The 16,133-nt window shown below is 38.9% G+C and overlaps 1 protein-coding gene across 2 annotated transcripts in view; it reads right to left on the bottom strand.

The window, feature by feature from the left end:
- The window catches only part of GALNT7 (polypeptide N-acetylgalactosaminyltransferase 7), a 136,901-nt gene that overhangs the window by 63,790 nt on the left and 56,978 nt on the right, over nt 1-16,133 (bottom strand). For both annotated transcript variants that reach the window (XM_046657282.1, XM_046657281.1), the window contains exon 2: nt 1,567-2,027. In XM_046657282.1, the coding sequence (XP_046513238.1) occupies nt 1,567-2,027 (461 nt within the window). The remainder of the gene's footprint in view (nt 1-1,566; nt 2,028-16,133) is intronic.

Genomic DNA, 16,133 nt, shown 5'->3' with positions numbered 1-16,133 from the left:
ACAGTAAGTCCTGACATGTAGTAGAAAGTCAACAAATGTTAGACTCTGCCCTTCCTTTCCCTTTTTCCTGTTACAGTGGTGAGAACGCCATCAATAGGTTCTGAAAGAACCTTCTGTAACAGAGAGGAGTGGTTTGATTAAGTGCTATATTTTAGATGACTGAGATAGACTCCAGATAAGGGGCTGTAGATCCTGTTAGGGGTCCTAAAGGGTACTTGCATGGCAATCCTAGTTCTGTAACAACCACCCTTACCCCCTGTCTTAGAAGAGGTGCCGGACATATAGGATGCCCAGTTATATTTGGATTTCAGATAAACAGCAATTTCTTTAAAAGCATAAGTATGTCCTGTACACAATTTGAGACATACTTAATGTTTTCCGTTGCTTATCTGAAATTCAAATTTAACTGAGCATCCTCTATTTTTATTTGCTAAACTTGGCAACCCTATGACTAGGCAAGTCTGTGCTTTGATTAGGAATAAATTGCTCCAAGCTGCTTCCTTCATAGTCCCTTGAGATGCTCCAACGCTTCTCTGTATGAAAGGTTGTCTCTCACCATCATAGTTCTATGCTTCTACCCCTTCTACTTTCTTTGCATATTTCATTTACTCTCTCTCACTCTTACCAACAAATATATGAATTCCAAACTCTATTGAGTAACACTATATTAGGCACGCAATTTTACTTAGTGGTCATAAAAAATGCCGCTCTGTGTGTTGTGGGGGCAGTGGTGTGCGTGCGTGTGCTGTGTTAACCTTTTAAAATGAAGATTATGTTAATAACACATCATCATGAATACATTTTGAGAGTTTTCTGGTAGCAGTGAATTAAATCTGCATCCACATTATTGGAAACTATTTAGATCCTACAGGAGTAGAACCAGTTACTGAATAAACTGGAAGAGAAAAGCTTTGAGTTCATTCAATAATCACCGTCTACCAAAAGTTAAGAGTTGGAAATCCTTTAGTTTAAATCAAACTACGTGAAAAAGAACTTGAAAGTTTAGGCCATAGTTTTATCTGTCTAAGTGCTCCTTTTGCATATAGTCAGGAGTTTCCATTTCCAGTTTCAGGACTGAGGAAAAAAATTAAAGAAAACATAAATACCTAGTTAATTAAATGAGACATCTAGAGCAGTGTTACTCTTAGTTATTGTTCCACAACAAGCTAAGGAGCTTCATCCAGGATGAAAAGAAACACTTCAAGAAAGTTTTGTTATTAAAAAATTGTCAGGTGAACTAAACAAAGTATTTAACACTAGTTGATTTACATAATGGTACAAGCTCATTTTCTCATTGTGGACTGGTAACAAAAAATTCAGACTGGTGACAGTCTGGGGACCACATTTTAAGCAGCACTGATGTAAATGACCCCAGAATTTTCTAAGTCATACCCTCAATATAATGGCATAAATGGAAAGATCTCTTCCTTCTGGCCATTTTGTGGACCAAAGACCCTCTTATTTCCTTGAAATAAAGGCGTAAATATTTTCTCCATTCTAACACCCTAACTAAATATCTATCAAAACAATAGTTGCCCCAATTTTAGAAAGAGGATGTGTGCTTACTCTTCTTGTCGTAAGTCATTGACGCTGCGGTCCAGTGAGATCATGTCACTTGCCACCATGTTAAATCCAAACTCTTTAATGCTGGCTTGAACTGCATGTTTGAATTCTGGTCCCAAAACCAATGGCTTGGCTTTCTCTCCAGGGCCACCAACCACTCCATGAGGCTCGGGTTCTTTGGGTTCAAAGTTACCAAGGATCCCTGGGCGTAGCACAGGATCACGGTAGGTGAATGTCTGAGGCTTAAATGTGAGATACTGCCTCTGTATTATGTCTTTCTGGTTATCTCCTCCAGCATGGCGCTCTTGTTCATTTTTGGCCTTGTTTTTTCTTCTAATAGACTCTAAGTCCACTTCTACTCCTTCAACATGAGGCCATGGTACCACAGGTTTGAATCTGTCATCCCCAGGAGCTAATCCATTGCCTCCTCGGTTAGGCATGGGGTTATTGACATCTCTCTCTTCCTATACAAAAGGGAGGGGGATATACAATGAGTACATGAAGGCAAACCACAGCAGTTTATGATACCAATTTTCATGTCTACAAAAAGGCTGAGGCAACAATAAAATGGTTTAAAATGTGAAACAGAAGCAGGCCATTAACCAGGACTTCCCATTAGAAGACATCTTTAGCCAGGGAGGCGGGAAAACGTACCAAGAAATAGACTATTCTCTTCCCTTACCATTCCAAAATAAACAAATGGATGCATTTTTTACTTCTCCCCTTCTAAACCTAACTCTCTAGCAAAGACCTCTTAACAAAGCACATTGTTACGGGTTAGAGCAATGAGCTTCTAAGACCTATAACAAAATCAGACACTGAATAGGTCGTGTGGTACAGTATGCAGTTTTCCCCGTCGTCTGGCATACGATACACATAACTTTTTGTCAGTAAGACAGCCACACGGTGGGAGTGGTGTTAGATGTCACTCGTCATTAGGCTGGCTTCGTGTCCCTAAGGCAGAGGAACAAGGCAGGGATACACATTCAGTTCCAATTTGGTATTTTCTATTTAGCGAGAGTTCAGCTGAATTCAGAACTATAAAAAAAGCTCTAATAACTGTAACCAAGTCAGTTTGGGTTTTAAACCACACCCAATACCTACTTTGCCCCACTCCAAAGGCAGCCCAGGTAAAAGCAGCTTTTGCATGTAAGGATACTCTGCGAGGGCGGCCTCCCTACTCTGTTTAGATCCTCCTCATCACCAACGCAGACCTTTCAGTGAGAAATCCCGAGTGCTTTTGCTTCTGAGGTATTTTCTGTCAAGTTTTTGCTAAACCAGTACCATTCTTTGCACAAAGCACTGTTTCCCAGCATTAACATCAATCACCTCGGTGTCTTTGAAAAATACTGCTCTCTGTGTTCCACCCCCAGCCTCTGTGATTTAATTGCTTTGGGCATTCAGAGTTTTAAAAGTTCCCCAGGAGATTTTAATATGCACCCAAGCTTGAGAACTACTAACCTAAAGGGAGAGCTGCGAGCTATAATTAGACACGGGGATTACAGAGTGTACACAGCTGGGGAAGAGGCAAGGCGAGCTTTGAACAAGTGCAAAATAGGCTAACTGGTCCGCCCCTTCACTCCACACTAAGATTATGGGATTCCTTAATAGATTCATAATACAATTAGTACCATCTAACCAAAATGTTTCTACAGCGTTAGAACTGTCTTGAACAGTAAAGTTAAAAACTTTGTTTTAAAGGGTACAGAAGTAAGATTCTAGGGCTGATGCTGATGCGTAGGTTGCTATCTACTGGCAGTTTAGCGACAAAGATCTCTTCAGAAAGTCAGTTAATGCAAATGTGAATTTAGTTGATGTTGAAGTTTTGGTAAGGGATAGCTAATGATTGATTTTAGAGAGTTCAAAAAGGAATTTTAAAAATTTATCAAGTTTTCAGGTAAATATAAGCATGTGATACCAAATCCAAAGTATCCAAAGGGCAGAGAGTGAAAAGCAAGTTTTCTGCCTTCCCTTCTGTAGAGGCAATCGTAGCCAGCACTGTCTGGTGGATCTTTCTACAGACGGTATATGCATGTATAAACATACATGTGTATATATAACAATTGTTTTTGAATGTGGGACATAGATTTTAATTGACATTAATTAAAAAGAGAACTGTAAGATGTTGCAACTGGTTCAAAGGTGAATCCAAAGAACAGACAAATATAGAAACATCAAGAATATTGCAAAGAAGTTACAAATAGACACAAAACTGGTACAACTGGTCAATATCCAGAAGGCAATTACCAATTGCACTCCATTGTACACAATTCCCATGGACAAGAATCTTTTGCATTACTATCAGGTTTCTGTCATTTACAGGATTGTAAAATAGCTCAAAGATAATGAAAGGGTGAGATAACCTAGAAAGCTGAGTCAGACTATACCCAGTAATCTTTTTGGTCCATTTCAAAGAATTTTCTCAATTCTCCTCCTATAACACAAAACTAAATATAAAATGCAACTCTCAGCCTGATTATATAAATGTGATGCCTGTCTTCAGGCATGTGTTACAGGTACATAAGGCTTCTGGATCAGGCTTCTGATCATCACACAACTGAGCAGCAGGGACTTAGCTGGAGCCTAATCTGTAAGCCCTACTAAGAGTCACAGGTAAATGGGTAGGAGGCAGTGTTGCCAGAAATCTTATATCCATGAAGTACTTAAGGTTCTCATGGGAATTAACTCATCCAAAGGAGAGGAAGCCAAGCATGACTCTAATGGAGAGGTAGGCACCAAAGTTGAGGGGTGATTCTAATGATGGAAAAATATCCATTTCTCCAATTTATCTTCTGGCTTTTTCCAAAACTATACTCACTTATGGCAGTGTTGTAAGCAAATTAAAACAGAGAAATCACTATAAAAGTCTAAGATATTGGACCCAAGTTGATGTTGAACCAAGTATAACACAAAAAGGAGAAAGACATTCTCACCAACTTCAATTTTTCACATCAAGGCTCCAGTGCATCAGTAACCAGGAAGGTAAAAAGTGAGGAGAAGGAAATGTCACTAAATATAGAAATGTAGATTGAACAGGTCATCAGACGTCAACATGCATAACCATAGCATCCGTTAGATTACCTGATATTCCACAGAGGGAAAGTTGCATATTGGAAGAATGTGAAATATGATGGTACACGAAATCAAGATATCCAAATTGTGAAATACATGGTATGGTGTAGGTTGGCCAATGCTGAGGTAAAAATTACAAATTTAAATATTTCTGAAATTTACCCTCCTCAACAAGAGAATATTTAATGGATTCAAACTTAGTGCTTATCTTCTCCAAACATTGTTCTGATCTTTTCTTTGTCTAATCTTTGTTAGTGTTTATAGTTCCATTAGAAGTCTACCTGTCATTCTTCCCCTCATTGTGAGTTATTTCATTCTCTTCCAAGCGAGGTGATCAGATTTATATTGACTATACCTACATCCATTTCCTCAGCCCCCATCACACTTCTGATCTCCGGACTTTATAGTCAACTGCTTCCTGAACATTTCTACTTATATGTCTCTGGTACCTAAATTCAAGATACCCCAAACTGCATTTATAATTTGCCCCACATCACAAACCTGTTTCGACTACTATCTTTCCCCTACTTCAGGGACTGGAACCATCATCCACTCAACTGATCAAGTCCAAAACCTGCATTTCATCCTCCATTTCTTGCTCTCTTTTATCTACCCTACTGACATCCAATCAATCACTAATTCTTGTCAATTCTAACACCTGTGTAGCTCCTGAATTTGGCCACTTCTCTCCATTACCCTCATTGCCATTGCCTTAGTTCACTACCCTCACCTCTTCATTGTTTTTTCTACATAGCAGCTATAGCGACTTTTCTGAAATTCAAATATGAACACATTACTTGCCTTGCTTACAACATTCCACTGCTGGCCCACTCCCCTCAGGAGAATTTATACTGCTTAACAAGGTTGATAAGACTTTTCAGGCTCCAGCCTGCACCTCCATCACACCCACCAGAGCAGGGGTTGGTTAACTTTTCCTATAAAGGGTCCAGTAGTAAACATTTTAGGCTTTGCAGACCATAGGGTCTCTGCTGCCCATTATTTAAGTCTACCATCACAGTGCAAAAGCAGCCACAGACAATATGTAAATGAATGGGTGAGGCTGTGTTCCAGTAACACTTTACTTACAAAGACAGGTGGTGGATGGACTTGGTCCCCCAACCCCTGCACTAGACTGTAAGTTCTGTGAAAGGATAGGGGTCATATCTATCATATGCACCATTGCATTGCCGATGCTTATCCTAGCATGTGATTCTTTAATAAATATTTACTGAGAAATAAATGAACCCTAAAATTTCTGTTTTGGTTATGAGCGAGACTGAGAAGACAAGGGAAAGATAATGGAGAATACGGAGTGGGAAAGAGGGGTTTGGATCAGATAGCACCTTTCTGGCAATATTTTATGAATTCAGCAAGTGAATGGGACATAATTTTATATTCTCTGCACAGTATTGCACTCTTAATAATGCTATATAACAGTCACCAGAAAAATTGAATTTGCTCATTTCTCAGTGCCTGTATGTCATTAAATCTGAAGGCAAAACCAAATATGAGAATTGTCTGTCTAACCTGAAGTCAATTAAGAATAATCATGTCAAATCTTAATGTTACATGATTCAAAGAATGGTTATAAAGCAGTGTAATACTCAACTCCCTCAAGAAGGAAAACTATATTCTCCTTCTTCCTGAGAGTGAATAAGAATCAGTAGACGCCTTTGTGACTCACTGGTACTCTAATACCTTCATAAGCACCAGCTGACTTACTGTATAGTCAAAGTCCATGAATCACTGTTCATACAAATGGAAAAGAGAATAGCCGGATAATCTTCTCAGATCAGTCTATTCATAAAAGTGGAAACGTACTGACAAATATAATCACTTATCACCAGACGGAAATACGAGATTATCAGAAATCAAGTCCGACTATTCACTTTACACCTTACAAAGTTCCCCCCTCACCTCCAAATCCTACTTAAGTGAGATGTTTTTGTAACATGGCCATGCCTCAGTAGAAATTATATGAATACAAATGGATTTGCAAAAACGGTCTGTAAAGCAAATGAAAGTAATATAGGCTTGTTCGGATTTGTAATTATAGGTGAACCCTAAAAAACTAAGCTCTTAATGATGAGCTTCTGCGGTCACATGCTCTCTTGAGAAATTACAATATAGCTCTCGGAAGTGGCCACTGCTAACAATATGCACACTATTTGGTTATCATTCTGTCTGAGCCACAGAACTTAAAAACAGAACAAGTCAAATTTAATTCTATGATTTAAAAACCCTCTTGATAAAAAACACCTTTGAGTAGAAAAATCACATCAGCTTTTTTTCTCTGGCTGTACTTACTCACCCAGAAGGAGCAGAAGAAACAGGGGCAAAGAGAACAGGGAGGGAGGTGGTAAAAATAAAGAACTGCCGAAGTTCAGAAGAAACAGGGTGTGTTTGCAGGCTGGGCGTCCCCAAGCTCTCACCAACATGTGGCAGGATGTGGGTGGGAGTGTGGGGTACTCCAGCCTTAGTACCCTTGTTTCTCTGTGGTTAGTTAGAACTGGATTCTAAGCTAATCTGTCTCCTGCTGACATTTTCTGCTGAAAAATGTCTGAAGACCATCCAGTCTTGCTCCTTTCAGAGGACTGAGAGTTGATTGCATTGGGAATCAGTTGCCCTGTTGGGCATGGGAGGGAGGGTAGGGGTCAAGTAATTTGTCTGTGCTTAGTCAGGCCTTAAAATGGATAAACCCAAGATTAAACAGAGACTTTACTAGTCCTTGAATATCTAGGATGTCCTCCCTTATGGAAAAGTACCCTAATCCAAGTACATTTTAAGAGCCATATACCAGGAAGAGATTTAAGGCCAATAGCAACCCCTCTTGTTAGTAACTGGGGCAGAACTGAAAATGGAGAAGGGTGTGGCTTATCAGTAAGTAAAAGTATTACATTTTGATACAAAAATTTCTGCTGAACGAAACAGACTCATGTAAGAGGGATTCCTATTCTTCATTTTTATTCTCCTAAGTAACAGGCCAGGATATAAACCAAAAGGTAACAAAATGGAGAAAACCGCATGGCTGACTGACATCCCAGTAACTGCTTACCAAAAGAGATCCCGATCAGCTACTCTAGTACGATAAAGTAGACTTTGGCAGGGTAACCACTAGTCCAGGGTTAAGTACTATACACTAAGCCAGTTTGATCCAAACTTACTCTATGAAATGAGACACACTGAGACCCTGGAATATGGAGAGCTGCCTATTGCAAGATAGCTAATGATCATTCCTTTTCTTTTCTCTCAAAACTTATGATCCACGGTGGCAGCCACAGTTACAAAAGGGCGAGTTAGTGCTGCAGTTTTAACCACCTGCTGCAAAGATCTTACCAGGCTCATGAGGGAGCGTTTTGAGTCAATTAAATGCCAGTCCTACTTAACAAATAAGCAAAATATAAAATACAGTAGACAACACAAATCTATCCTGTGCTATTATGAATAATACTGAAATTAGTATCTTCCTAAAAAATTGACTATGTCATACTTTTGAAGATTTAGTCATGTTAATAAAAGAGAGAGTTCCATTACAGAAGAGCCTCTCAAAAAATCTCATAGTTGTGAAACTTTGCTGTTAGTGCCGTGGCGTCGATTCCGACTCCTGGTAACCCTGTGTACAGCAGAGCAAAACCCTGCCCGGTCTTTTTTTTGCACTATCTTATCTTCTGCCACTATATCAGACAATGCTTCGTTTCATGGCCAAATATTTTCAGGAGTGGGTGGCCAGGTCCTTCCTAGTCTATCTTAGTCTGGAAGCTCTGCTGAAACCCCTCTGTCTAACACAGGTGACCCTGCTGGTATTTGAAATACCGGTGGCACAGCTTTCAGCATCATAGCAACACGCAGCTACCACAGTATGACAACCGACAGATGGTGTGGTTCCCTGACCAGAAAATGAACCCAGGTCAGGGTGGTGAGAGTGGCGAATCTTAACCACTAGACCACTAGGGCTGGTTAGTTAGTACTTGCAGATTCGGATTTTCATGCATATCATATGGTATTCTTAAGAGAAGTATCCATCTGCATTGACACAATAATTTTCTGAAGATTTCTGTGTATCTTGTAGAATAATCATGGTCAACTACAGAATATCTAGATATGACAAATTTTAAGTCTTGGGTTCTACTTCTCCCAGTTTAAACACAATTTCTTACCCATCACTAGGATGAGACAAGATAAGTTTGTGATTTACCTGACTTAAATAATGGAAAACTTAAAGTATTTAAAATACTATATACTCAGTAGAAAAATATCAACTATTTTTGGGAAATCAACTATTTGAGTTATTGAAGATAGCCTCATGAAGGTTATCTAAAATTACCTACATTTTCTGATGCCTAGAATGAGCTCTCAGTTTATCCTGGTCCAAGCATCCTTTTGGGTCCACTCCCTCTGGAGGCTGTGAATTCCCTTTTTTAGCACAAGGCATGTACTGTCATCCCAGCTGTTTCTAATCCACTCAAGGCTTTTTCCTGCAGGTAAATGATGAAATCTGGATGCTTAGAGTGGAAAACTCTGATCCTTTCTAAACATTTAAAACCATCTAAGAAACCAAATAAAGGTTAAAGAGGTTTCTTCCCACCAGATTAACTTGTCTGAAAAGTGTTTCAGAGATAAAAGGCAATACCAAAAAGAAAACTTCTGAAATATAAAAATATTCTAATTTTTTAAGTTTGATCTATTTGAATTCTAGATTATTCTAGTGATTAGGTATAGTTTAAAAATGGTTTTCACCGTGTGTTAGTAAGCACGGGTAATAACATCCACTCCATTTCCTCAGAAGTATATAGCACAATTTAAAACAAAATTTAGTTTAACCAAACTAAAGTAAGTGATTGAACTGGTTAAACTTATCATAAAATTTACTTTTTAAAACCCACGTCAATGCACTGCATTCCTGCATTCCCTCAGTGTCTGTTTCCATGTTTCTCCCCAATCAGACTGAGGGCTCTTTAAGGATAATCTGTGTGTCCCAGCACCGAGTAGACAGTGTGTGTTTCTTTACAGACTGAGAAAATGGGGGACACTTAGCTGTGGGTCATCTCTTCTTACCCTGCTGGAATAGAAACTGACTTTGGATTCATTGTTTTATGCCATTGCTTGGCTTGGGTTAAGCTAGTATTTTGAGAATCCAAATGAGATAACTAAAAACATTACTCTCCTGACAAATCCAAAATTTAAATAATCCTTTTTTCAGTTCCTTCTCTTCTTCAGATTTGGGTAAATCATGTCTGCAAGTGAAATTTGTTACTTCATGGAAAATGAGTACTTTATTTAAACATGAGAAAGTAAATCTGCTGGTGTTAGTCTTAGTCCTCTAGGCCAATTTATCTTGCAAATGGTTTCCTACCAAATTTGGTCCTTGTTTTAAAACAGTAATAAGACAGAGATTCTAAGTCAGGTCAGAAAAATATCAGATTATATTCAAGAGGGAATACATTACAAAAAGAAATGGGCAATTAAAGGACCAAAATATGGGTTAATGACTATAATAGGAAATGAACAAACTGGTTATCTTTTTACGAAAACCTTTTATTTGTAAGATCGTTTAATGCCCAGATCAAAGTTATTATCATAGATAACTAAGAAGTCTATGAAACATGAAACTTAAACATATTTATGAAATCCAAATAATTTTTATTTTTCAGAGACTTTAATAAAAATTCATGCCTTAGCTCATAAACTGAATCATATGCATACTTTACAGGCTTTAAAAATATTTCTTATTATAAATTTAATATTAAATCTTTAGCTGACTGTAACTGAATTTTATGCATCAAACATGAGTATTAAAAAAATAATCAATAAATCATTTTGTAGTATATTTCAAAAGGTGATAAAGCTATCTTTGTCAAATTTTATGCCATCATTTCAGTGAAGAGCACAGAGATCAAGGCAGGGCTATAAATACAAGGCATATCAATGTCATTTAAAAGCCTCATCTCCCAAGGGTAGTAAAACACAGATTATATATCTCTTAGAAATTATAAAAGGATGCAGTGAGTAGATTTTAACTCTCTATTTTTGGAAGATAAGCAATTAAAAAGAAAACTCCTAAGTGGTATTTTCATTCTAAAAACAGCATACAAGTTACACAAAATATTTTTATAAAATTGTCAATATTTTACAATAAATATCCTATCACATTATTCCTACAAAATGACCTGTCGAAAAGTAAGATAGGTATTGGGGAAGGAATGAGAAGAAGAAAAGGAAAGCAAAGTAATGAGAGAAAAATTTGTTAAAAAGAAACAATAGGCCCAAAATGCAGTCACTTATGCTAAACCCCACCAAGACTTACTATCTAACCTACCTTCAGCCTTTCTGAGGAGTGGAATCTTAAACCAATCAGTCTAGAATTTCCTGATCTACACTAGTGAGGTAATCTGCCTAAGACTCCTGCCTCCCCCAAAGAGAAGGTGACCTCGCTGAAACAATTCACTTTTTCAACTTCTTTGTCCCACCCTCTTTCTGCCTATAAAAACCTTCCATTTTGTACAACTCCTTGGAGCTCCTCTCTACTTGCTAGATGGGATGCTGCTTGATTCATGAATCGCTGAATAAAAGCCAATTAGATCTTCAAATTTACTTGGTTGAATTTCCGTTCTTTAACAGATTATAAAATAAAATCTGTGAAGATTTTTAAACACATGAATAATTTATGTATGCATATATATTATGTATGCACATGGAGAGAGGAAATACACATTTAAAAACCAAATATCTTAGTAGGGTAAGAAATAAAAAATTAACCCTGCTGAATAGACCCGTCAAAAGAACAATCACAGTATTTCATCAGGTAGAGAAAGGAGGAACTACTTAAAAGCTGGATTGATTACAAATGAGGTCCCATCTGCTCCTCCTCTGCCCACTCACATAATATTGCAGAACTTCCTTTCAGCTTGTGCCAATCAACTCTACTTTCTTACCTAGAAGAGCTAAGAATCTGCCCTTACTCTTTTTTCTAGATCATCTTTAAAATATTTTAAAAAAGCAATCCCAACATCAATCAGGAGCCACACCGTTAACACTTTTTTTCCCAGGGAAAGCACATAATGACTTCCAAATCTTCTTAGAAAACTTTATCAGAAATTTTGTCACCAACAGAATCATTAATAATTCTTAGGATATTAAGGAAAATATTCTACTGAGAGCAGAATGCGATCAAATGTGGTATTTGCGTTAGGAGAGAATGTTTGTAATACCCTTTTGAAAGCTGAAAAAGTGATGTCCTATTATCCCTCTAGAGAAGAAATTCTAGAATGAATACAGCACTCCCACATGAAGTGTCACTACTTTCCGCAGCTGGAAAGGCATAACACAGCTTTTTTCCTCTAGTGCTTCCTTGCTTTGCCCTGAAGCTTGGCTTTCATAACGGCTCATAAAAAAAGTATTGCAACGTGGGGCTTTAGAATACATACATTTTGATTGGAATAAGATAATCTTCTCTTGCAAATCTGAAAAAAAGTCACCTCAAGAAAGAAAATACCTCTAAGTTTTCAGGGCAGATATATCATTTTAAAGAAGTGTGGAACAACATTTTACTACCATGTCATAACTAGAAATCCATTTTAGGAGAGTGTGTGAAGGAAACATAACTATGCAAGACAGAAAAAATATATTCAGAATAGATCAAGGTTATTTACGTAATAAACTTTTTGACATTTTCAACTATCAACAGGCCTGCTCTCAGGGGGAATGGTCATCCAGTGATACTTGAGTTTGCCATGCTGTTATTATGCATTCAGGGTAGTAGTTATATGCATCATTGAAAGAGAAAAGAACTGTCCTTTCAGTTGCTCAAATATTTATCACAGGTCTACTAGCTGCCAGGTACTTTCTAAAGTACTCTGTTACAGAAAAAGCTCCTGCCTCTAAGGGAGAAACAGCCTGGGGAAGGGACGCCTCAGAAGACTGTAAGGGACTTGATCCATGTTTTGGAAACAGCACACACTCCCTGGCATGTAGATGGGGGAATGGTTGGTAGGCAAGGATGTGGGAAGGCAGGGGTGTGGCTTGGCAGCCATTCTAGACTGAGGCAAAGGCACAAAAGCATAAAAGAACATGGACTATTCAGGGAACTCCAAATAGTCTGATGCAAGAAGTTCAGGGGACATACAGGGAGGTGGCAGGAGATGAGGGTCAAGATATTGACGGCGCCTCAGAGTGCCTCTTAAGAAACGCCAAGAGGTTCAGACTTTATCCTCTTTGATATGGGAGCCTTGAAGAGGGGAGCATGCCAGATGAGAGCTGAATTTTGTTCTAAGTGCTCTGAAGGAGCAAATGAATGGGAAGAGGAGCCGAGATGTTTTCAGAAGGACAAGAAAAAAAAATTAGAAATAAAATACCAGAAAAGGCAATGCAGGAGAGAATTTCAAGAAAGGAGCGGTCAACATGGCTAAAAACTGCAGGCAAGTTGTTAAATTGATGAGAATTCCAAGGCCTGAAGGTGTAGGCAAGAGAAGTATTTTAGTCTGAGTTCTGCAGCGTGACTTACTCACCAGCTCTGTGATACACAATGTTGGCGGAGGCCGCAGGAACTTAGATCTAGAGGGGCCTCAGGACTCCTCACAATTATCTCCTACCCAGCTGCCGATGGAAATATCCTACTATCTAAAGTGCTAGAGGCATTTCTGTGACCCTCTTGTTCTGCCCTAGACGTTCCTTTGAAATGTCTGATGAGTTGACACATCCATCTTGAGTAGCTACTCTGGACCAGGCTACAGGGATACAACGATGAACAAATACATCCCCGCTCTTGTGGAGCTCTCTGTCCAGTGGGGCAGACATATAATCAAATAATCACACAAATACAGTGCTGTAAAAGAGCCTTTCAAGAGGGTTGATCCAATCTAGGAATTTAGGGAAGGCTTCCTTAAGAATTAAGGATTACTGAGCAGAGATCCGAAGCATGAGAAGCCAACTAGGTAAAGAGAGGAGGGAAGAGTATTCTAGGTAAAGAACATGTTGTACAAAGTCCCTGCAGCAAGAAGTCTATGGTAAGTAAGAAGGACTAAACGTGGCTGGAGTGCCGAATGAGGGGGGCCTGGTTCAGAAGAGGCTGAAGATAGGTAGTGGCCAGACCAAGCAGGGTCTGGTGTCCATGGTAATGAATTTGGTCTTAATACAAGAGCAGTGAAAAGCCAGTTCATAGTTTTATTTGTTTTGTTTTGTTTCTGAGGAAGATTTGCATGCACTAACATCCATGCCAATCTTCCTCTATGTTTTAGTATGTGGGCCACCAGCACAGCATGGCCACTAATAAAGTGATGTAAGTCCATGCCCTGGGAACCAAATCCAGGCCGCCAAAGCGGAGCACACCAAACTTAACGACTAGGCCACTGCGGCTGGCCAAGTTCATAGTCTTAACTGCTCCTGGAAGGAAAAGGAGCATTTTGAAAATAGCCCACTGGCCAAGGAGTAAGAGAACACACTAGAAAGAAGCCAGAGTAGATGAGGGTTAATTAGGAAATGGAGAAATTCAGTGATGGACTGGGTATGGGTAGTGAAAGAGGCAGAGGTGTCAGGGATGGCTTTAAGGTTTCCACCTTGTACAATTGGATGCTAGTTACTAAAAGAGGAAACACTGAAAATGACGGAAATTGAAGATGACAAATGCCTTTTTGGATATGCAGAATTTGAAGTGCTTCTGAAACATTCAAGAGAAGATGGAAACACAGAATTTGTATCTCAGTGAAGAGGTCTGGACTGGAGAATATAATTTTGGCAGACATCTTCACATAGATAATAACTGACATAAGGACCTGAATGAGTCTACTTATGGAGAGATTATAAAGTGAGAAGAGGAGAGGGCCAAGGACCCTGCCTTGAGAAATCCAATTCTTTAAAGACTGGTGGAGCAGGGTGAGGTTACCAAGGGGACAAAGGACTGGCCCAATATGTAGGGAGAAAACCAAAAACCAAGACAGTGTATCCAAGACAGAGGGAACAGTCAACAGTGTTCAATACTGTTTAGAAGCCAAGTAAGATGAGGATATTTTTTGGTGAAAGAAGTTCACTGATAACTTAGTGACAGTTGTTTTGGTGGTGTAATGGATTCAGGAGTCCACCAGAAATGGGTTGAGGTATAGGGTTAGGAACTGTGGAAATAGTACAAGCAAAAATAGACAAAATTTGCGCAAAGTCTGCCTATTAAGGGAAGAACAGAAATGGAGAGGTAGGAATGGAGGAAATGAGGTAGAGTGAGGAGTGTGGGTTTGTTTTGTTTTTAATGGGAAAGTCCTGATCATTTTAAATGAAAGGCAAGGGTGAGGTACTAAAATACACGTGAGAGAAGGAGTAATGGAGAAGAAAGTTCCTGAGAGTGTGGGAGTGGCCTGGTCAGGACAGATGGAATCCGTGCAGACACAAGCATTTTTCTCTTCTCTGGGATCCACTCCCTCACCACTGCTGCCTGAGTCACTCCAACAGCCTTCCCATTTAATCTACTCTACACACTGCAATCAGACTTACCTCTGTTAAACATGGCTCTCACAGTGCATTGTTAGGGTTTTCTTTAAAAAAAATTGAAAGGCTCCTCATCTTTTTCTAACATAGCACATTCAAAATCCTTTCCCTGGCCTTCTAATGTCACCCACTGTTACTCACTCAAGCTGTCCCCCTTACTCTAGTCAGTGAGACCCCTTCAAGAGATCATAAAAATCCATTCTCAGTCCTGCCTCTGGAGTTTGGTTCATGTCATCAACCGTTAGCTATAGCACTGCCCTGTCTATCTCCTCTTCTTTCCTTCCAGGCTCAGCTCCAACTCCATTTATAAAGATTCAATCCCACCGTGTTCTAGTTCCAGATATTGTCCCCCTTATGGATTTCTAGTCCTTAATACTTGTATAATTCTCTAACTATCCTGTGTTAGTTTTTTCTTCCCTAACAAACCTAAAAGTTCCAGTTGAGGAGAGTCTTACTAGTCTTACTCCTTTTACATAGTAAGAGTTTCTATTATGGATCTTCTTTTCTCCTAAATTCTCTGACATTTCTATTTCCCTTATTCCTACCCCCATATACAAAACAATAATACCTATCTAATAGGAAACATGATGTCTCCTGGGCTCCATATTTCTAAAGGAAGGCCTGCTTTATATTTTTTTAGATGGATCTTGGAGAGACAGCAAAGAAATGTTTGATTTTAAAAAGTAAAATAACTGGACACTGTTAAGTATGTTACATACTCCAGCCCTAACAACAATCCTACAACAGGTGTTTTAATTTTATTCTCACATTTTATGGTTGAGGAACAAAGATTAGAGAGACTAAAAAACATGTCCAATGTCACACAATTAGTGAGTGAGTGATTTAGGACTTGAACCCTCGTCTGGGTGACTCCTCAGCCTGAGAATTTAGCCACAAGGCTAAGCCACTTGATTTAAGACTGCTTGATGATGACCTCTACTTTCTAGAAATTTACATGGAAATTAATTTGAGGGGCCTTTAAAAATGCCCAATTAATATACACTCTAATGTCTTTTTATTCTGCTTTT

Source organism: Equus quagga, chromosome 3, assembly GCF_021613505.1.
Source record: "Equus quagga isolate Etosha38 chromosome 3, UCLA_HA_Equagga_1.0, whole genome shotgun sequence".
Taxonomy (NCBI): Eukaryota; Metazoa; Chordata; class Mammalia; order Perissodactyla; family Equidae; genus Equus; species Equus quagga.
The sequence above is the reverse complement of the archived record's forward strand: the minus strand, read 5'-3'. Positions and strand labels throughout refer to the sequence as shown.